The sequence below is a fragment of the Biomphalaria glabrata genome, chromosome 18 (assembly GCF_947242115.1).
Source record: "Biomphalaria glabrata chromosome 18, xgBioGlab47.1, whole genome shotgun sequence".
Lineage (NCBI taxonomy): Eukaryota > Metazoa > Mollusca > Gastropoda > Planorbidae > Biomphalaria > Biomphalaria glabrata.
In genome coordinates, this window is record NC_074728.1 from 16,557,274 (window position 1) to 16,581,183 (window position 23,910).

Here is a 23,910-nt window from a genome sequence, read left to right on the forward strand (position 1 = left end):
TATTTGCATTGTTACACTTCAAAATGAAATTCAAATTGAAAAAAAAGAAACGTTTGAACAACAGATCACACAAACTACTGAACAGACCACACAAACTACTGAACAGACCACACAAACTATTGAACAGATCACACAAACTATTTCTCTAAATCTGTCTATAATGTAACTAAATGCAGGCAGTTTAATTATAAGGCAAGTTCAAGTATTCTAACAAAGCAAAGAAATCAAAGGATACATTACGGTAATATGGAGCAACCAATAGCAGAATATATGCAAACTAAGAATCCCTGAGTATCTAAACATCAACACAACTTCATTTACAGGCTATTTCTAATTGACTCATTTTAAAGTTATGCGGAACTAAATAATAATTCAACCAAGAATAAAAATACAATATTTGTTTGCACCTATTACTCTTGCTATACTTGTTTCATTGAAGCTATGCTGCAATTAGATACTTCATTTTTCATTGATCAACAGACTCTAAGACAAACTTGAAAATCCAGCAGTAAAATGTCAGAGCTTCTGCTTTATAGTAGGCCTACTTACTCGAAGATAAGATAATACTTGTATAATGATATTTTATTTTCAACAAGTCACCACTGTGACAAGGCTGTCTTGTGTGCTACACCCCTGGAATTATAGGCTGTCTTGTTGTGTGCTATAGCCCTGGGATTGTAGGCTGTCTTGTTGTGTGCTATACCCCTGGGATTGTAGGCTGTCTTGTTGTGTGCTATACCCCTGGGATTGTAGGCTGTCTTGTTGTGTGCTATAGCCCTGGGATTGTAAGCAGCCTTGTTGTGAGCTATACCACTGGGATTGTAGGCAGCCTTGTTGTGAGCTATACCACTGGGATTGTAGTCGCAACAGTCCTGAATTGGAACTCTACTGTCAACCCCCTTGCCATCCAGGAAAAGGTTTGGTCTGGGACATACTAATCTTCATTGTTTAAGGAACATCTGAAATTCACAAGTCAAGTAATGTGATCCAGACTGGTACCAGTTAAGATCATTGTCCATTAACCTCCCCTGCATTTTGTACAAAATTTGGGATTAGAAGCAAAATATTCAAGTTGAGGCAAATATTAGGCAAGCCTTACTGTAAACAACTTCTGGTGAAGACTGAAACCTGCTCTATGATCAGATTATGATGGTTCTGGAGAAAAAATGCCACTTTATGATAAATAGTTTTTTTCAAAGTTAATTTGTAATTTTTAACTCTTTCTTGTGATAACAGAAGAATGTTTGCCTAAAATTTTATGAACAAACAAAACTCCAAGCTGCAATAACATAAACAATTGCTTTAACTTCTCAAAAACATTTAGTAGCATATGACCTGTGTTTAAACAATTACATTAAAAAAAAAACAAAAAAACTTTCAATCAATAAAATAAATCAGTCCCAACACCAAGTAACAACATATATTTTGACAAAAAAATAGTTATAAAGCAAAATATAGTCACAAAGCAAAATAGCAAACATACCAAAGGAATATTACAGGTAGATTTTTAAAAAGCAGTAAATATTTTCTAATTAAGCAGGTGAAAGTTCTTAAACAAGATCAGTGTTCATAACCTTAAAATGAATTATGCAATATGGATGTTAGTGTTCTCACAGTACATCCTTATAAACCAACAAACACATAGAGAAACGTGTTTTTAAACAAATGTTCACGTCAATAGATAAACTATTACAAAAGAAAAATGAAAGACTCTTAAGGCAATAATAATAATGTACTGTGGAGGCGCAGTGGCTGAGCGGTAAAGCACTTTGCTTCCGAAACGAGGTCCTGGATACAAAACCTGATGAAGACACTGATTTTTAATTTCAGGATCTTTGGGTGCCTCTGAGTCCACCCAGCTCTAATGGGTAACTGACATTAGTTGAAAAGTAAAAGCGGTTGGTCATTGTGCTGGCCATATGACACCCTTGTTAACAGTGGGCCACAGAAACAGATGACTTTTACAACTGCCCTATAGATCACTAAGTCTGAAAGGGGAACTTTACTTTTTTTACTCACTGGCTAGACCCATGGTCAAAGATGAGCATAAACTCTTTTAGTAAATTTCTAATTCCATCCTGCAGAAACTTTGGACTGGAACATCATTGCAGAAGGAACATACAAAAAACTTACAAGTGTTCTGGAATTGAAAAAGATATTGCCTTACCTTTTTGTCTTAGCTTGTCAAAAGTGTTTTTCTTCAGGTGACATTTTTCTGGCTAATGATAGTACATAAAGTTTAGATAAGGAGTAACATAGGTAAATTGTTTTACGAAGGAAGACTTCTCTAGAGGGTAAACTTTTATACCTGAATTAACAAACAAAAACAAAGCTAGTCACTAAATTGGTAAAGTACACAACACAGTGTTGGTATATCTGTATTAGTAATTAATACAATAAATAAAGTAGGTCCTGGGGTTTTCACAAATTCTGGAATAATGACTTAACCTGCACAATAAAATATATTAAGTTTTTTTTAAATTAATAGATAATAAAAAAAATAAAAGAAGAAATATCCTTAAATGTGCAGTTCTCTAAATTTGTAAAGTACACAACACAGTGTTGGTATATCTGTATTAGTAATTAATACAATAAATAAAGTAGGTCCTGGGGTTTTCACAAATTCTGGAATAATGACTTAACCTGCACAATAAAATATATTAAGTTTTTTTTAAATTAATAGATAATAAAAAAAATAAAAGAAGAAATATCCTTAAATGTGCAGTTCTCTAAATTTGTAAAGTACACAACACAGTGTTGGTATATCTGTATTAGTAATTAATACAATAAATAAAATAGGTCCTGGGGTTTTCACAAATTCTGGAATAATGACTCAACCTGCACAATAAAATATATTAAGTTTTTTTTTAATTAATAGATAATAAAAAAATAAAAGAAGAAATATCCTTAAATGTGCAGTTCTCTTGGGCAAGAGAGTGTGTTATGTTTAGTATGTAAGAAGAATAGAGTACTAAATGAATTGATTCTTAGAGCAAGTATATATTGAGATGGTGTTTTCCTTGAAGTGAGCTCTAATAATCAATTAGAAATCAAGAGAAATATTTTTTTTAAATGCTTAAAATAAATGAAAAAAAAAAAGAAGAAAAGAGTTTATCTAAAGGGAAGAATTCCACATTTAAAATTGAATATCTCAGTAATGTAGAAGTTATTTCCATTTTTAAATATCAAACAAAAGAATTAATTACCAATAATTAATTGTCTAATTGTTTAATTTTTTTTATTGATTCGTGTTTTGTTAGGTACAGTAAACAAATTTTAAAGTTTGGATGTGGAAGAAATAAGTACAATTATCTAAGGGGACAAAACCCCAAATATTTAACCATATCTCAGAATACTGTTGCCGATATCAAACAAAATAATTAATTACCATTAGTTAATAGACTAATTCTTTTTAAGAGAGATTAATTTACGTTGTGGGCTAAGAGTTAAATATTCCGGTACTCAATCACATAACAGTGAGAACAAAATATAGATCAAAGATGAACACAGAAAACAATACATAGATCTTCAATAAAGACAGAATCTTTCTAGGCAGGGTGACGATAAAGCATGCATAAATCTATGTCAGTATTGTTCAAACAAATTTTTAGTTTTATGTTAGATATGACTTTTTTTTTTAACTTACAAATATGATCTGCATAGAACATGGCAATTGTCCTTGATTTCAAATATATTTTAAAAAATAACAAATACATAATGGCTTCAGACTTGTTATTCTAAAAAGATTTGATTTTAAAAAACTATTTTTATTGCCCTCTTATAATAAAGTTTTTTAAATTTTTAAACAAGTTACTGCAGAAATGTTACTACATTTATGTAAGATTTAAAAAATTGAAGACTAATTAATTATTTGATTAAAAATTTCATGCTATTAACAAAGAAAAAAAAAAGAACTTAGTAACTAACTACTCTAGAAAAAACAAATAAAAATAAATATTTTTAATGGGAAATGAAACTATGTAAGTTAAAGTATAAGATTTTTTAAAGTAAACAAATTTCTTCTTCAATGCCATTAGATGCATACAACTGAAGCTAATTAATGTGTAAGTGTACAGGAGTGTATATAATACCTCAATACTTAAGTAATTCAAAACCTAAAACTGAAAAACCTAAAACCGAAATTTAAAAAAATAATTTTAAACAAACATTGGATAATAAAAGGATTAAAACAGGGAAGAAAGTACACATGAAATAAACTTGTCATTTATCATCAAAATATTTTATTTTATTTAAGAGTAATATATTTTACTGACAGTTCTTAACAGATTGAATCAACAACTTAATAATATAACATATAGATAGCTAATTATTAGCTGAATAATATTTTATTAAGTGTATAAATAAATAGACACAAGTCTACATTCGAACGGTGATTCTTCCTTTGTTAGAATGATTTCTAAAGTATATAGATGAATTTTTGTTTTTTTAATAATTCATTGCCTCTTATTTTATGATGATGATGATGATGATGTCAGCATTTACTTCTTTTTTTCTTTTGCTATTCCCAGCAATCATAATGAAACAGTAATTACACACCAGTCTAGCATGTTCATGATAAAGAATCAACCTATCCACATATTGTACTTTGTGTGTTCAACATAGTTTAATGTTGGACTGTAAGCCAAATGAGGGGAAACTAAACTTCAGAACTCTTCCTAGAATATAAGGAACAATAAAATTCAGTCAAAGTCTAGACCTGCAGTGTGGCATCATTTATAATGAGACTTTTAAGGGACTCATTTTATTTGTAGTTTAAATTTTTAAAAAGACATTTGAATATGAGTAGGGGAGGTAGCTAACATTTTTTTTTTCTTCTTATCTTATAAAATACAGACGTTACTTCAAAAAATAAGATGATTGTGTTTTCCTAGGTCAATCTAGTAATGCCTGTGAATCAATGACTTAAATTCTGCCATGTCATTGGTTTTCCTGGCTAACTCAAGCAACCCATTCCATGCTTTAATAGCACTAGGGAAGAAGGAGTATTTGTACAAATTTGTCCTAGAATGTGCAACAAGGAATGTGCCTTTATACAATACTCTCTTAATTATTGCAGCGAGTTTCATAAGCAACTATTCTACATTCAAAGTACATGCATGCATTGCCAGCTAGGGCTAGGTAATTTTTTATCCCTAACTTATGTTACAACCAGAGCAGTCAAAACACTGAAATTATAATGCCAGAAAGAAAAACATTTACTTAACCTGAGACACAGCGTCATAATATATGACAAATAGTCAGCAGAACATAGTAAGATGCTTTGGGATTTATGTACATATTAGTAGTGGAAACATTTTTTTTTTCTAGTGCTATCTGAAAATAAATATTTGTAACCAAAAGAAAATGCGTAAAAAAAAATACTGTTACAAATTAAAGTTATACCGGTATATAATCAATCAAATCAATAACCAAAATTTATACAAAAATACATTACATACATATGCCTTATTTAATTTTATTTTTTTTTGCATTTTCTTTTATATTCATACTCTAAAGGCCATTAATATCTTGGTTATGATTTTTTTTTAGATTCTTAAATATTAGCATTAAAGAAACTTAAAAAAATAAATCATATTTTAGCTATAATTTTTATATGACAAGATTGACCCAAACGTCATCTACAATTCTTTTAAATCTTGATGGGAAAGAACCTTAAAGGATATAGAAAAACTAGACAACCAAAAACAAAACCAAAATGAAGATAAATGTAATAAGTAGCCCATTGCACAAACAATAAATAGTCCAAAAAATGAAATAGACAAATGTTTTAGCTGCTTTAAGTTGTGAATGATTCATTCAAATCATTGAGAAATGTTTCAAACTATGGCACTTGTATCACAGTAAACTGGATTCATGTAAAAACAAAGAGCATTATACTACTAATCTTGTAAAGGCTGTAATGTTAATAGAATACATTAGGGTATTGTATTATTGTGATTGAATCTTTTTCCTTTATTACACTTACAAATAACATAAGCTCAGAGTGACCAATAACAAATTAGTGCAAGTGTACTGAACTTCAAGAAATAAAAGCTTAGAAATCACAACAGATGGATGGCTTGAAATAGCCCAATCACAGAGTTACTGATAATACACCACTGTTTGATGGTGAATAATTGGTGCATCACCTAATAAATGAGATAATCATCTACGACTTATTAGATAGGTTATTTTAAGATCATTTCAAGGTAAAGGAAAAAATTAGAATTATTAATAGTCCTCCCCCCCAACCAAATGTTTATACAAATTTCTTGAGAAGACATGAACCAATAAAAAAAAAAGTGCTTTGTATTTAAATTATTATTTGAAAAAAAAAGGTAATGGGTATGTTATTACATTCTTATCCATAAACTTTGAAAAATGACTTATGCTTTTTGCAAACGCCATCAGTCATTCAGAGAATTAGTCATCATTTGTAACAATCAAATGATCCTGAATACACGAATTATGCAAGGATAGCTCTATTAAGAGCTTCTAAGTCCAAACAATTGACTATGATTATAGTAATACACCCAAAAACTTGCGAAGCAAACACTATTTGACAGATTCAAATATTCACCCCACAACCTTCTCCACAAAAATGTTCCTACGAGGTCAAACAAACTTTAAATTGAACCACTGTTTATAAATATCCAAAAGCTGGAGCCAATTATTCCACAAAATCAGAAATATCATCCTTGAATTAGCCAGTAAGAATGTTTAAAAATTCTCGAAGATTCTCATGTTTTCTTTGAATCATCTTGGAAATAAGGCAACTTCCTTAACCAATGTTTGAGAATATCAAATGTTGTAAAGCTGACCCCTACAGCAATGGGTCCTTTGATCCAGTTCATAGAGAGACCTTTATACATGCCACGTATAAAGCCTTCCTCTTTAATTATGCTTCTGGTGGTGTTCATGATAGATGTGTAGTCATGAATATGACCTGTAATACCTGAATATAGAAAAAAAAATATTCCTTATGCTTGAGTGAAATAAAATCAGTGTGGGATAATTAGATCCAATAGATTTGTAACACAACCATAAAAACATGGAGGACTGTCACATGCAGGCCTGCAACAAATAGGATTCTAGTTCTGGTGGGACCCCTTCAAGTTTTGTTTTTTTTGCATCTTTATATGTATTTGAAGGTTTTCAGTATGTGGGGGAAGCAGATGGGTTTACAAGTATCTAGTAGTCTGGGGCACAATTATTCTGGTGGCAGACCTGTTGCATGGTATGCATTCCAGACAAGGATGGCATTGAGTTCAAACCCCAACTCATCAAAATCTTTTGCTGTCCTGCAGGAGGTTTGGGCTAGGTTGTTATAATCTTTATTTCTGAAGACTCATAAGTCATTACACAACAAACATTATGTGTTTACATTCAAATTAAGATCAATGAAGGTAAGACACTTCTTTGAATTCTTTAGTGACCAACTTTTTGCACATCTAATAATTGCTAAATCTTTTTCTACATAAATTTATTTAATTTTTTTAAAAACAGAAGCAATATGGTTAACTATTTTTTTATTTGTTGAATTCAAATGTCAAATATATTTTGTAATTCTATTAAGTTTTATATATTCAATATCAGTTGCAAACATTTTTTTATGCAAATACAAACTGAGTAATTATTTTTAAAAGCATTGCAAATAACTTGTCTAGAGCTTAATACTAATGAAAATAAACCATGATAAAACCTTTGGAATATATATGTCATTCAAAGTATATATTTCATTCAATCAAAATCTAGATACCATCTTAAACTACAGTGTCCAGACTACAATATTTTCAGTGATGAAACTAAATATAATACAAGTGTAACTTATATATTCAAATAAAATTAGATGCTACTGTTTGAGCTATGTATAACTGATGATAAATTATTAACGATAATTGATAATTCAATAAGAATTGGTAACTATATATTTAAAAGTTTTAATAACATATAAAACAACCTTTCACAATTTCATTAACTTTTTTTCAAAATGAAGAAATGTGTTAAAATAAAATATTAATTAAAAAAAAACAACAAATATTAATTAAAAAAAAACAACAACTAACCAGCAGTTTGCATTCGCCTCCTAACAATATCTAAAGGATAGGATGCTGACTGACCAACAAGACCAGCTATTGCACCAAACAACATTCTCTCTATTGGAGTGGGATCCCTTCCAAGATGAGTTTCTGTGTGATAGAAAACAAAATGAGTCATACTCTATTTAAATACTGATGACAATAATAGGATGTAATATAAATAGAAAGTTTACATTTTTGGACTTGAGAAAGTTACTGACTACAGCCTACTTTTAAAAATATTAACAAAAGTACAGCCTACCTCTAAAAAAAAAACAAAAGTACAGTCTACCTCTAAAAGATACTAACAAAAGTCCAGCCACCTCTAAAAGATACTAACAAAAGTTTGGAAAAATAAATTCTATTTGTAATGTTAAAGGTCAAACAATAAGCTTATAAAAAGAAGGAAAGAGAATCTAGCCAATAACTTGACCTGACTGCTGAGCATCAAGAAGGTTTAAAACAATTTTTTAAACTTTGTTGGTACCTTTCACAAACCTTACGATGCTTATCTGTTTCTATAGCTGATGGTTAACAAGAGAATTATGTGGCCAACACAATAACCAACCACTTTACTTCCCAAGATATCTGTTAGGAGTTGGGTGGACTCAGGGGCATCCTAAAAATTCCAATCTTTGCTAGGATTTGAACTAGAGACTCCTCAGTTTGTAAGTCAAATGCTTTATTATTTGGTCAACATACTCCTTACTATGTTGAGTATTTACACAATATTTAAAGAGACAGAAATAGGGAAAAAAGTAATCAAAGAAGAAAAACAAAAAATAACAAATGCTTTTGAAAAAAAAAAAACAAAGCTTATACGAAGTGTAATTGTATCAATTAGTTTGGGTCAGTCATGTAATTAAATTTGTAATTGATGTAGACCAACAACAATAAATCTTTGCGATTTTTACAAATAGTTTATGTTTAAGCGCTATTTCAGGCTTTTAGCTTTCTCAATACACTATGATACTTTCACTTATCTGGATCAGTTGGGAATGGTATGGAGGGGGGGGGGGAAAGAAAAAATATTTGGGTGGATTTTACTGTAATTGGTTTTTAAAAGCATTTACAAAAAAAAAAAAAAAAGGGAGGGGGGGGACGACCTGAATTAGAACTTGTGGCTCACATGTCTCTGCTAGTGAGGTACTTACGACTAGAGAAGATTGCATAGTTATATATTGTTTGTTTCAATTTAGAGTGGCAACCTATAAAGGTGACTAATTCAGCTTATACCACCACTTCAGTTAAGTGCAACTTCTTTCCCTTGTTCAAAATACCAATCAAATTAATTAACTATCAATAGTCAATTAGCTGATTGGTAATTTTTTTTTTTTCATTCTTGTGTTGTCAGGTAAATAAATAATTGCAAAATTTCAGCTTGATCCGAGATTGGGTGTGGGAAAAATAATGTGTACAAACTTTTTACCAGACAGAGTGAATTGATATAAGCTTTGTAATTACAAAAATAAAATTAGTAATTATAACTTAAAATGAAGGACTGGATTAGTTTAATAAATCTCTTACCAGCATGGATTTTTTTCAAGGTTTCATATGTGAAGAAACTAGAACCAGAGTAGGGGATGGATCCCAACATGGTGGGTGTGAATCCTCTGTAGATGGACCTGAAACCTTCCTCTCGAATCATTTTCATAAACACCTGACCAATATGGCTGTAACTGTATAGTTATAAAAAGCAAAAACAACATTTCATCAATAATTGTAGTTATAACAATGTTATGACGTTAATATTTTCATAAGTTAAATGGGGAAGACTAAAGTCTGCGGGAGGTATTTGTCTTGTCTTGGTGAAGAACACAATTCATCTTTACTTTACAAACTAAATCATGAAAAGATTGATTCTATATTTCAGGCAATAATACGCACTTCCGCGCTGTGTTTTATGTAGACCAGTCAAAGGAGGTACCCCTCAAACAGCGAAATCAAATAACACAGGCAAAAGGCCAACAATTTAAGTTAGTCGATGCTGATACTGAATGTTGAACAAAAAGTTTAATGATAACAAAAGAGAACAGTCAAATGTTGTCAAGCTTAATCACTACATTCACTGCCACTCTCTACAGTCATCAAAAGTAGTCTCTTTATATTTCTTATTCTTCATAAAATCCTATTCTTGTTTTTACTAGACGCGTCTTTGTCTCTAAGTCAAAATTTTCCCTTTCTATGAAACAAATAGCTAATTCAATATCGTGCCATAACAAAATTATAATCCAAATTCAATAATCAATTCACAAAAATGTACTTAACATGAAGCTTAAAACTTATGAACCAAACAGACTGATTTGTGGGCCCTGAAACAAAGTCCTCTACCTATAATTTTTTAATCTGAAAGTTCTTGTAGCAGAAATAACATAAAAACTTTTCATTTCTTGTTAACTCGTTTAACTTGTTTTTCTCTCCCCCCCCCCCCCCCTTTTCCGAAAAAAAAAAATTAAAAAAAAAATATATATATATATATATATATGTTTGTATGGATGGGATGGATGTGTGGAAGACGTTTATTGTGCCCTTGAATAGGTTCTTCCTGGAGTTAGTGAAAAAAAATTGTAGACCCCTCGCCCTTGCCAGCAAGGGGTCTGCTCAGCGCTGGGCGAAGCCCCACCACCAAGCACTATTTCTGGTATTGAAAGCCAACTAAATGCATATTCTGAGGTACTTACAGTGCATTATTTTGATATTAAAAGTTTTACTTCAAAAACCTAATGTGCTATTCTTACTGACTTAGACCCCCTGCGCCATTCTGCGCATTTGCTGGCAAGCTGTTTTCACAAAAATCTGTCACTGGCAATGTCCTCTTCCCACCTGCTCTGAGGACCTCCATGAAAGTTGTACTAGGATGTCATCGCAACTCTTATTATGAGTAATTCATTATGTCGGAGAACATGTCCAGCAAACCTCATGCGACGCTCTGTCACAACCTTACTAAGGGGTCGACTCCCACTTCGGCTTAGGATTTCCTTGATTTAGACCCGATCTCTATAACTGACTCCTAAAAACCGTCTTAGCCATCTTTGTAGAGCCACATTTAGTGCTTTTCAATTTGGGCAAATGACTATTCATTGCACTTTATTAATGGAACCCAGCCACTGGTAGACATGTGTAACTTCTCTTGACTACGATCTTGAAATTAGGTGACTATTTTGCTTTAGATGTTATATCAAAAAAGCGTCAAAAAACATCTGTGGGGGGTTTTAAACTAAAATATATCTGGAGTTGTTTTTTTTTTTTTAATTCAAAACCACATTTAGCTACGGTCATAGAATTTGGTGACTGCAGAGGCTTTCAACCTTAAAACACTCTGTAGGGGGATTTTAAACTCAAAACTATCTTGAGGGGTTTTAAATTTTAAAAACGCCATCTGGAGGAGAGGGGTTGAAACTCATAACCCCCCATTGGCTTGGCTACCCTCAAAGAATTTTAGTGTGTAATTTGCTTTTTTTTAAATACTGAACAGGTATTTTTTACATCAAACCCCTCTGAAGGGAAATTTAAACTCCATCCATCCATCCATCCCAGTGGCGCTACAGCCCATGGAGGGCTCTGGCCTGCGAAATTTGAACTCAAAACACCCAATAGACTTGGCTATGCTAATAGCATTTTGATGCAAATTTTTTTTTTTATTTTGAAGATTTATTTTTTAGCTAAAACTAAAAACCCCTTTGGCTACGCTCATACAATTTTGAATGTGTAATTTGCATTTTCATATTGAAGTCGGGTTTATCGTACATTTTGGAGAGGGGTTTAAAAGGGGTTTAAAATCAAAATTTTCCTTAGATGTGCTCTTGGAATTTGGGGATTGTCGTTTACATTTTTTTTTGTTTTATAGAAGAGGGGGATTTAAATGCAAAACCCCCTGGTAGGGAGTTTTAAACTTAAACCCCCCTGGTAGGGAGTTTTAAACTTAAAACCCCCTGGTAAGGGTTTTCAAACTCAAAACCCCTTGAAAGGGGGTTTCAAACTCAAAACCCCTTGGTATGGGGTTTCAAATTCAAAACCCCTTGGTTTGGGGTTTCAAACTCAAAACCCCTCAAAACTCTCAGGTAGGGGATTTCAAACTCAAAACCCCCTGGTAGGGAGTTTTAAACTTAAACCCCCCTGGTAGGGAGTTTTAAACTTAAAACCCCCTGGTAAGGGTTTTCAAACTCAAAACCCCTGGTAGGGGTTTTCAAACTCAATACCCCTTGAAAGGGGGTTTCAAACTCAAAACCCCTTGGTATGGGGTTTCAAATTCAAAACCCCTTGGTTTGGGGTTTCAAACTCAAAACCCCTCAAAACTCCCAGGTAGGGGATTTCAAACTCAAAACCCCCTGGTAGGGGGCTTTTAACTCTTTCAGTGCGGCATTACTCTCAGCGAGTAACTTTGCTAGCGCTGGTGAGTGTGGGGTTACTCTCAGCGAGTAACTTCGTTTATAATATTTATTTCACTATCTTTTTTATGTTAAACTTTTTATTTCTCTCTTTTTTTTAACTTCCTGGATGTGGGAGTGATTGTTCTTTATTTTGATAGTAAATTCGATGCAGTACCAAAACTTTAAAAAAAAAAGACAAAATTATGTTAATGGTTCCTCTTTTTTTCTTTATTTCCCGGGACCCAAAAAATGTAAATAATACAATTTCTTATTGCATTTATTCATCTTTAATGAAATTTAAAGTGATTAAATGTGTTTAGTATTGTGATTTTTTAAACATTTATAGATTAAATGTTTAATTAAAAGGTTATATCTTTCAGTATATCGATTTATTAATGAATTTAAAAATATTTTCTTTTTCCGTACTCAGTTTAAAATTAATGAAAAAAATTTTGTTGGAATAATTTATTTGATTTACTATACTTTTGTAGCCCATTCATTTTCCTTTAAAATAAAATCAAAAATGTTAGATTATTGAATAAAATAAAAAAGTTATAGTTAGTAACTCTACCCCCCTTGAAAATTTGTGTTAGTTCCGGAAAACTCAATTTTTTCGATCAAAAAAATTCGCACTGAAAGAGTTAACTCAAAACCCCTTGGCTGTGCTAGGGCAAGTGATGGTTTAGTATTAAAATTACACCTAAAATAAACAAAATAAAAGCAAAAGATCAGTCACTAAACTCCAACACCCCCCCTGCGGGAAGGGGGGGGGGGGTTCATTTCGGTGGGGGGGAGGGGGGTTGAATTAAATGGGTTGAACGCCCATGCACCACATGACAATAATTTATGGCACATGAGCACTGTAGTCTTTGTTATAACCTTATCAATACTTTTTTAATGTTTAAAAAATATACTAATAAAAGCATTTAATGATCCTAGTGGTTTAATTGTTATGCTGAGAAAGAACAACAATTTGAATTGCTATTTTAACAAAAATACTGGGAAAAAAAAGAACAAAATTTAAAAAAAAAGTTTTCTGATCAACATTAAATTCCTACAATAATTTTTTTTTTAACTTACGTTTCCTTTGGGGTGACTGCCATCCTGGCTCGGCACAAGTCTAATGGATAAGTAAATGCTACGGATGTAACTCCAGCCAGTGACCCGGCCAAGAAACGTAAGTGTGGAGGAAGATGTCTAGAAAGTATATGAAATTATTATTAACTAAATATAAACATTTCTACTATTCAAGATATAACTAACATATTTTTTAAAAAGCATAGTGAAGGCTGCAAAGACCTTCACTAGAATCCCAAGAGTTCAGGAAAATTGGAGGCTCACTACAATGACCAAAGTGGAGGTTTACTAGGCATGTCTGTTGACCATGCTACTGTATTGCAGTGAGTCACGGTCAACCTATGCAACATTTGAGCTGTCTCCGAAGGATCTTGAAAATTACAAGACAAAGAAAAGTGTACCACTGAGATACTTGCTCAAACAGATTTTCCCAGGATCCTTACAATCCACAGACAATGCTGCCTGCACTGGTCACGTCCTTTGGATGGAATACAATCGTATCCAGAAGTCGTCTTTTAAGGTCAACTTGCAACTTGCTCAAGAAAAACAAGTTGTGGATTGAGATGACCAGAAAAGCTATGGATAGCAAAAAAGCATTGGCTTCTGCTATAGGAAGAAAAGCAAGCCAAATGAAAAATGGCTGGCTCCTCTACCAAAAAACGAATGCCACCTTAACCTGCAATACATGTGGACAGGAATGTCTCTCAAGAATAGGGCTCCTCAGTAAAATGAAAAAGTGTTATACAAGAGGATTCATAGTTGTTCTACGACTGAAGGAGACCAACTATACATTTAATTCACACTGTAACATTAACTGTAAGATTTCATTACATTCATTTTCCAGAATAAAGTTCAAGTTAATGAGCTAAAATACCAGCATTTGAAAGTAACAAAGAAAATAATAATGAAGAAATTTAAACAAAAGATTCAAAAGATTATTTAAGTTTCATTCCTATCCTATTAATACTATTTAGTAAATTATTTTTAGTTATGTATAAAGATGCCATAGATGTATAAGTCTTTTAGAGGAATAAAATTCGAAATATTCGATTAATACACATAAAGTTTACAATTAGAGAATTTTCGCACTCTTTGCTTTTCCTAAAACCAACGATATCATGAAGCTTTATAAAAGTTCTAAGTATCAATCAACTTACTTTTTATTATCAAAGTTGAGCCAGAGTTTATACTGCTCATGAGCACTGAACTGTATAGCAGAATAAGGAATAATTCTAATCAGAGTGGCAGAGTTACCCCTCCATAAGGACAACACTCCTGATTCCTTTACAGAATTGAAAAGAAACTTGATTGCTACCCTTATGGAAAATTTCTTATTGGCAACTGAAAAAAAAAAAAAGTTATTATCAGCTTTATTTGCTTTCAGTCAGTCTGCCAGTTAGTTTTGATCTAGACTAGTTAACTCTTGTGAACTTAATGGACCTCAGTCGCCAATAGTAAACAAACAACATTGAGTCACATGCTTCCCGATCTCTTCTATACAACTTACAAACTAATTTGAATTAACAATGCTTATCACATGACCATTTTTTTTGGTGAATGATGTCCATTCTAACAAACTGATTTGAGTAATGTGCACCATTAAAAAGAATAAATTAAATCAGAGAGCTAAAAAACATTGTTAGAAATGAATCAAGGTAGATAACTGATTAGTTTAATAAGAAGAATTGACTAGGTAAATAAGACTACCATGTCCGCTAGTTAACAAAAATGTGAAATTTACTAATGTTAAGTGACATTTAAGTATGAGAATGAAGTGTTTTAAAAATTTTATCAATGAATTCAAAATATTAACATATATATATAGTTTCTTTAAAAAATGTGTAAAGTTGTAAATGAATTAAAATGTACACAAAGCATGGCTTAAATATCATTAGCAGTAAGAAAATTGGTCAGTCTTGATATATCATGTCCAGTTTATTATATGGTATACAGATAATTGACAAGAAAAATGCATGTACATATCTTTGGCCTTTTTCAGTCGCAAAGCGACTATGGAACATCTCAGAGAAATGAGATGAATGTCTGGGCCTTAACTATGGTCAGAACAATGTCAGACACACAGCAGTTCCCTCCCTCTCCATGCTGCAGATGTATCCAAAAGAAATGGAAAGTGCTGATACAGTTTGGGATCAGCACTATCAGAGGTTCAGCCAGGGAAAACACTGTTTTTCCTCACATATAGTTGCAAGGCATCAAAGATTTGAATTCAGAGTGGGAAGCCAGTCAAAGCTTATTATCCCTTTCTCTCTGTCCCTTCTGTTAGTGAAAACAGTTCCACTGGACCCAATATCTGAGCCACACATAAAGACCAGTAGTTGGACTGGTTCTCTATTTGAAATGCATTCTGTTGGAAGCATTTTATAGACAATGGAAAACTTATATTCATTACCACTTCTGGTATTAACCTTTCTGAACAAGCAAATGCATAACAAAACAATAATATACATATTTGCTGACTTAAATAATCTATAAAAAAAAATGTTATTTGATTCAAAGAAACTCACTTTGAAAATTGATTTTGGTTCTGTCCAATGGTGCTATGACAGTTTTAGCAAGAGCACCAGCCATAGCACCAGCTATCAAGGCTGTGAGCACTTTTTGCTGGTCCGCTACCTACAAAACATGCATTAATATAATAAATTCAAGTTTAATGAAACAGCAATGCAGCCATGCTAAATAGATAGATATAGATCAATAGATATGTGCATAAAGCATATAATCTATACCTGAAAAGCATTTGAAACACAAGAAAAATTAAGATACCTAAACTACAAGCAATACCATGAGAAACTACCAATCATGACATAACACTTCAAAAATTAATAAATTAGGTTTCAGATCACCCCAATAACAAGATCCTGCATTTATTTTGTACATCTGAGAAGATTATTTGAAATTAAATAATTTTTTGTTGCCAAAAAATAGCAAAATTTCTTTACATTTTTGTTTGGAACATTTCTGGGGGGAAAAGTTTTAAAGAAAGGAGTGTGAAAAATATGGGTATAGCAATTATTAATTAAAGTGGAGGTGAGCTATTGACAAAACCAACTCTAGATCTTGCATTGTGAAGTTAAATGTAGAACAAAGCTGTTGTAATATCAGAATGAATAGGAACTAAATGTAAAAATACAGAAGAGTTACTTTTTCATTTATTTTATGCTCTTCCTGGTGATAATGCTCTTGTTTCTCTCGATGTTTCTGATCTTCTCCTTCCCTGGATTGCTCTCCACTCACAGCTAGTTTGTTCCTCACAATGGCCATTGGTAACTTACGAACCTGAGGGTGAAAACAGTTTCTAAGCCTTTATTAAAAGTGGTATAGTCAAAATGTTCATGATAACTTTATTTGTTAGTCTGAGCCATGCATATCAGATGTTTTAATTGTTCTTATTGGGGGTTTGGCCAAAACAAACTAATTTTTGCTGACTAGTCTTTGGAAAGCATCTAAAATTTGTATTGAAATAAGTAATAAAATAAAAGTATGAACTTTTTCAGTTCTTTTTGAATCATTTGTTTTTTAAACTATTTTTCTAGTATCAATGAAAGTAGCAGGTACTCATGATACAAAGAATAATAGAAAAGGAAACAATTGTACTGATTATGTGAAAACAGCAAGATATAAAAAAGCCCATGTCTGACACTTAGTCATAGAGACACAACTAGAACTTGCTTGTAGAAGAGGAAGTTAAGTTAATTAGGTAGAAGTTAATTTTTTTAAAGAATCTACAATTATTACTACAACTGCAATTAATTCAATCAATTTTATATTTAAAACCCAACATAAAAGCCTCAGGTCTTTTAATCCCAGAATCCCAGAGGTATAAAAAAAAATGAAGTAAAAATATTTAATTTCAAAAACATTTTTTTTTATTTAGCATGACAAGAACTTTAACACTTAAAGTATATATTTAAATACTTAAACTCTTTCTAATCATGACACATGGAGGGAAGGTGTTGAAAAGAAGCCCAATGGATTAGCCTAACATAATATCTCCTAGATGTCTTAGTCTGCTATACAACTAATTTAGGTTGTAGCAAGAATGGAGGATCACAATGTATAAGCTGGTGAAAAATATTAACAAGCAGCAAAAACACATTTTTTTAGATTGTTTTATGAAATGAATAGGAAGGATATGCTCAAGGTCAATGCTTTAGCAGATGTATTACACTCTGCTATATTCTAGGTAATGTTCTGGGAAGTAAATGCCTAGGGATTAAATAGTGAGAAGAATAAGTATTTGGGAATTGAATGACCAACTGTCCACTACTTTATACTGTCAAAATTATTTTGCCTGGTTAGAGTTCCTGAAAAAGAGACCTTTAACTCTTTCTCTCCGTAATTATTTTTTCACGTTTCAACGGAATTCTTCATTTTGCTCATTACTACTTCACTACCCTGTTATGATTAAGAATCAATTTTTTTTTTATGAGAAAATGTTTCATTTTGGTATGGAATTATAGGGAAACACATGCTCTTTTTAAAGAACACAAAATAAATAATAAATATAAACATTAATTTAATTGAATGAGGTCAAATCAACGATGGTATCGTCAATTAGGAAAGAAAGAATTAATTCCAGAAGCACTGTATGTACATAGTAGCAACTCCATCAAGATTTCAATCTAAGATTTCTGTTATCACCCCCTTCCCACAAATTAGGACTTGTCTACATAATTTTTGTTTACAATTTTTATTTATTTAGTTTTTTAAATGTGCATAAAATGGTTTCACATTAGTTTTATATCATCTGATAGAAATGACTCAGTGTTTCTACAAACAAAATAAAGAATGAGTAAGTATGTCTAAAGACTTTCATAACAGCTGCCAACAATAAACAGGTGAAATAAAAAAAAAAATTTACTGTATGTAACCAACAAATGTAAGAAAAGTCAATGTATGCCTTTTTAAATCTCCATTTATAAATAAAGAGGAATCAGGTCATTAATGTCTCCCTAGTTACTTTATTTCTCACTGCACTTCATCCACAAACTAACCTCAGAAGGTTTGACAGCCACTGGAGTCACTGTGTCTTTGCTGACTGCTACCATGGTACATTGCACATTATTGATGAACTGTGGGAGCCGTTGTATTGCAATCTGAATGAACATTAGAAAGAAAAGAAAATGTATATTGTTAGAAGGAAAATGCAAGAAGCAATATAAAAGCAGTTTTCCCTCAATCTAGTTACAAAATGATTTGCAAATCTATTTTCACATTACAAGTGGACTAGTTTACCACATAAAATTATAAATTTACATTTTATGAAAAAAAAAATACATTTTAAAAAACATATTTTTAATTTTTTATATTCTGTGAATATCAATAATCAAAACAAAAACAAACTTAAATTTTTAGAGTTTTAAATAGTTGATAAGGAATTTTAACTTAAAATAGCTATTTTAAGTTTCAAACCAAAAAGATCTGCAGTATATTCTATCTCTTTAGAAATCTATCAAGCTCTATTGTATCAACAAAAAGTGATAGGTCTTTAATTTAAACCAAAGTGATTGAACTTAAACCACTTGCCACAAATGTCTTCCAATTATGCTTAAAAAATAAACCTGCTGAGATATAAATAGAAACAAATGACCTAGCTTGACCCACTTATAATTAACTGAATTAGATTAAAGGTGTAGAGTAAAAAAAAGGTTAATAGTTAGGACAAAACAGTAAAACCACACAGTTTTGCAGTTCATGGAATTCTCTTTTAATTAAGATATGATATCAAAGGTTATTCAACACAGAATCTCTACAGAATGATTTAAGAAGTTTATCTGGATCTGTCAGTACTTTGGTCACATTATAAAGTCCAAGGTACAAACAGGCATGTTTACTAAACTGCAGTCACCTTGTTCTACTTGTTGGAGATGTGACATATATAAGCCAAGAGAGACAGTGATTAGAGTAAACTAGGTTGGAATGAGGATCTTGTCACACTCTAATTACTTGTCCTTAGGAAAAAAAAAAACCCTCAAAGGTGATCCAAGGAAAACATTTATGCACACAGAAAAAAATCAATACATTTTTGAAATCCTTAACAATGTTTACAAAAAAAATATCCCTATTATTGGCATCCAATTTTGAAAGGATTCTGTAATGCTAAATGGAATGTAATTAATTTTTTTAAGTAGCCTTTAAAATTGCTAGAAATTATGTTATTCTTCCAACTGAGGGGTCTCAGAATTGAATCTCAGTGGAAACTGGGCTTTCTTATTTCAGGATTTTTAGGACACCCCAGAGTCCACCCAACTCTAATGGGTACCTGACATTAGTAAGGGAAAGTAGAAGCTAAGCAGGACATTTTGACACAGGGGGACGTTTTGGCGCAAAATATTTTGGTCACCTTTGTATTCTTTCTTTAAAGGGGAATGATACAATCTGTTTTGTATGTGTGTTTGTGTCTAACATATTTTCATGTATAGAACAAGAGATATTTTTGTCCATTACTTTTGGTATACAAGTTTGTTTACTTACTATTATTAAATTACTAGCACTATAACATGAGAGTGGGTCTTAATATTGTCTAAATAAAAACCAAATGATAGAAAAAATTGATGCAATTTTAAGTGGAAAGTAAAAAGATTTCAAGTTTAAAAAAGAAAACAGGAAATACATATCATCATATGCGTTTTGCACACCTCTTTTTAATTCTATATTAACATTAACTAAATTTTAAGATCCCTAGGCATAGCCCCTCACATGAAATCATTAAGATGTTTTCAAATTATGCATAAATACTAACACAAAAAATAAAAATATGAACACACTTATTCTAACAAAATTAGGTCACTGGGATAGTGACATCTACACAGACTTTTAGACTTATTTTATGTTTGCATGATTAGATGTGTGTTGAAAGTTTGTGTTTTTTGTTTATTCATTCAATACATTTCTAATATAGAGATGATATTTTGTAGTATATTACAGTCTAGGATGGCCATTCTTGCCTAAATAGCTGAATCCTCTATATTCTCCCTATATAAATCTAGATCTATATAGTAGGTCTAGATCTAGGCATTTAACTTCATTCAATGTATCAAGCTCACTCCAAACCTTTGCCTATTTATTCTCTATATAAAAAAACAACAACAAACGAATAAATATAAGATAATATCATTTATATTGATGTGCAAAACTGGCTGTCTGAAATAAATTTTGGTAAGAAAATCGTAATTCAATAAAAACACCCTATTAAATTTTTTTTTCTGGAATCAAACAACTTGGCTTAAATGAATCAAATAAATCAGCTCCAAAAACAGAATAAATATTGCTGGGTTCATTAGCATAGACTTAGCCAACCAAAAAATATAGTCTTAACCCTAGGAAGAGGTAAAGTCATCTGGGTAACATAGGAAAAAAAAAACAACCTGACTTGGACATTTGAAATTCTTTTTTCTTACATAAAAAGTCAACTAAATGGAAGGAAATTGGATCAGATAATTGGAAAATGGACAAGCACATTATACAACACGCTAGTTAGAATCTACATATTAAATATCAAAATAAAGATTTAATGATCACAAAAACAGCGAGTATCCGAATTCATGTAATGTCCGGATTAAATAGACTACTCTAAATCTAGTAAAGGTAACTTTGTAACTGTTAGTAGTGTTAGTAAGACTAAGTAAGCACTGCCTAAGTCTAAGGCCTATGGTAAGTGTACTAAGTCATAAGTCATTAAGTTAAAGACACTGCACTGTTAAGTCTAAGACCAAGTAAGTAAGTTTAGTAAGGCAGGAATAAGAGTAAGACTTAAGACAAGAGTTTGAAGAATAAAAATAATAAAATCAAAACGAATAGCAATAGTCAGAATAGTCTCTAGAGTGAGTCTAGAGTCTAGAGCCTAGTCTAGCCTAGGCCTAGACTAGGCTAGACTCTTACTCTTAGGTGACTCAAGACTAGTCTAGACTCTAGTTAAATTATAAATAAAATAGTAGTTAGTTAATTTTTTTTTTAAATTAGCAGTCTCATACTCAAGTCTCAAGTCGAGTCAAACCAATAGACTTGAATTCACTTGAATAGTCGTGAATAGAATAGTTTATAGAGTAACATTAAACTTTAAACATATCATGATATCATACTGACTTTAACTTTAACTGAGCTCATAATTTTTCATTACTCTTTAAAATACTTTAAATTTAAAGTCTATAGTATAAGTAAAGCATAGATATCTAGAATCATTATCTATATTCTATACAGTATAATACAGGTATACACTTACGTTATTATTAAATCTAGATCTAGCTAGGAGCTGTCCAAAAAAGCAACAGTCATTCCAGATTTTAACCTACTTCGCAAAATGAACTATGTTCGGGTCAACGGTAAACAAAAACACAGAATGATCTCCCATTCATAACATAATGTGCACTCTTTTTGCAAGAAAAATTTTATTTTGAGCTATCTAGTTGTTTTATACCTATATAAATCCAAAATCCTCAAATGCAACTTGTAGATCTAGATCAGTGATTCCCAAAGTGATGTATATAGGGATCAACGAAGACTATTACGTCCAAGGGATCTACAAGTGAAAAATAATTTGGGGTCTATTATTTCAGTTAAGCAGGTCGTTAATTTTCACATCCCTTAAATATAAATATTTCATACACTAATATAACAATAGGCCTATGTAGTATTTTGTATCTTTAATCCTTTAAATAGCTAGCCTATTTATCCTGCTAATCTAACGAATAATTGTTGTATTTAAATTTTTAAATACCTTAATTTTGTCTACATGTAACTAATGTTGAACAAAAAGAAATGTAGATTGTACAGCGTTAATTATTTTTATGACGATATGAAACTAATTTCGCTGGAAGATCATTTGACGCGATGCCACCCTTATAAAAAGATAAAGGTTTGAAAAACTTTCGAACTTGCAAAGCTCAGAATCTCTCTTCAACATTATATAGAGAAGATGGTGGTTTGTAAGTGTCTTACAATATCTTTTTACTTATAAGCCAGATACGGAAAACACTATAGATAAAACTTTGATTTTAACAACTGTTGAAGAAGTTTTAAAGTAGTTTTCAAGACCATTACACCATCTGCCCTTTAGATCGTAAGGTCTGAAAGGGGAACTTTATTTTTCACGATTGGATACTCATTATATGTTACAAAATTTGTGGGTATGGTAATGACAGGGCCGATTTTCACAACCAGTCCGCCTTTAGACTAGATCTTATTCTAGATCTATACGTCGATTCAACTAGCTATTCATATGATTCGGACTGCACACAAATTTTAAATCACATACACCCATCACATACCTAAGGGGTCAACAGCATATTTCGCACAATTATTTCTTGTACATGAAAAACAGAATCAATTTAAAAAAAAAAAAATTAATTAATTAACTAATGGTTAATTTTTGTTTTGTTTGGTATCAAACAAGGGAAAAAATAATAATTGACAGATGTGGTGGTATAAGATGAATTAGTCCCCTTGAGCCATGAGTGAACAAGTTTTTTTTTTATTAATTTAAAAAGCGATCGCGAAAAAATTCATACAGATATTTCCCTCCCCCAAACCTTTATACCAACTGGTCCAGACAAGTGATAGGATCATAGCGTATTGAGAAGGCTAAAATATGAAATTGCGCTAAACAAAAACAATAGGTAAAAATATTTCTAATCGCACAGATTTATTATTTTTAGTCTAGTTCTATTAACAATTTAATCATAATTATTTTTTTAAATAGTACTTTAAATGTTTTTCTTGTTTATTCTTATATATATATATATGGCTGTAGGCTATTTCCTACGTAAATTATTCGATTCAGTGGGTTCCGATGGCTTAGCTGACTCATTCTGTATAGGGTACCATACGTTGAAATCCAGACCGACATCCTAGCATATGCAGAACCTCATCTGAACAGACGCCACCAATATTTTCCTCCAAGAGAATTTTTCATAATGAACCACCTTTGTCCAATAGGCCCTACCCGCTGAAGTCATCTCAGTTTCCTACAGAAGTTTCTTTATATCATTTAGTCTATATACCTATAGCCTACCGGTTATTCTGATTATTTTGTAACGTTTGTGGATTTAACCAGCTGGATGGTAATTATTAGAAGTGGAGCATATAGCACATAATATCATATCAGGGATTACCTGATAAGATATACTATCATCCATGTGAACAGTGTCATGTTGTCATTAAATAAGGAAATTAGTTCAATTTCATTACATGTAGGCTAGTAACAAAACCGGCTCCAAATAACAAATTGAACATTCCTCAGTAATAGTATTTCATAGCTCTTGCCATTCTGAGAACTTGTATGAACTACTATATAAGAAGCTCCAACGGCTATGTTATAACCTTTATCCCCGGTGCCTCGATCTCAAATGTTATTTTTTAAAATGCAG

The 23,910-nt window shown here is 31.6% G+C and overlaps 1 protein-coding gene across 1 annotated transcript; it reads right to left on the reverse strand.

Moving 5' to 3' along the window:
- Positions 1 to 4,224: 4,224 nt before the first annotated feature.
- Positions 4,225 to 21,922, reverse strand: LOC106062122 (mitochondrial coenzyme A transporter SLC25A42-like). The gene is made up of 9 exons (XM_056017128.1): positions 21,768 to 21,922; positions 18,541 to 18,642; positions 16,688 to 16,822; positions 16,051 to 16,159; positions 14,683 to 14,866; positions 13,529 to 13,645; positions 9,606 to 9,757; positions 8,067 to 8,189; positions 4,225 to 6,955 (listed from the first exon to the last, which is right to left on the reverse strand). The coding sequence occupies exons 2-9, from the start codon at positions 18,592 to 18,594 to the stop codon at positions 6,741 to 6,743; spliced, it is 1,089 nt and encodes a 362-aa protein (XP_055873103.1). The 5' UTR covers positions 18,595 to 18,642; positions 21,768 to 21,922; the 3' UTR covers positions 4,225 to 6,740.
- Positions 21,923 to 23,910: the final 1,988 nt, after the last annotated feature.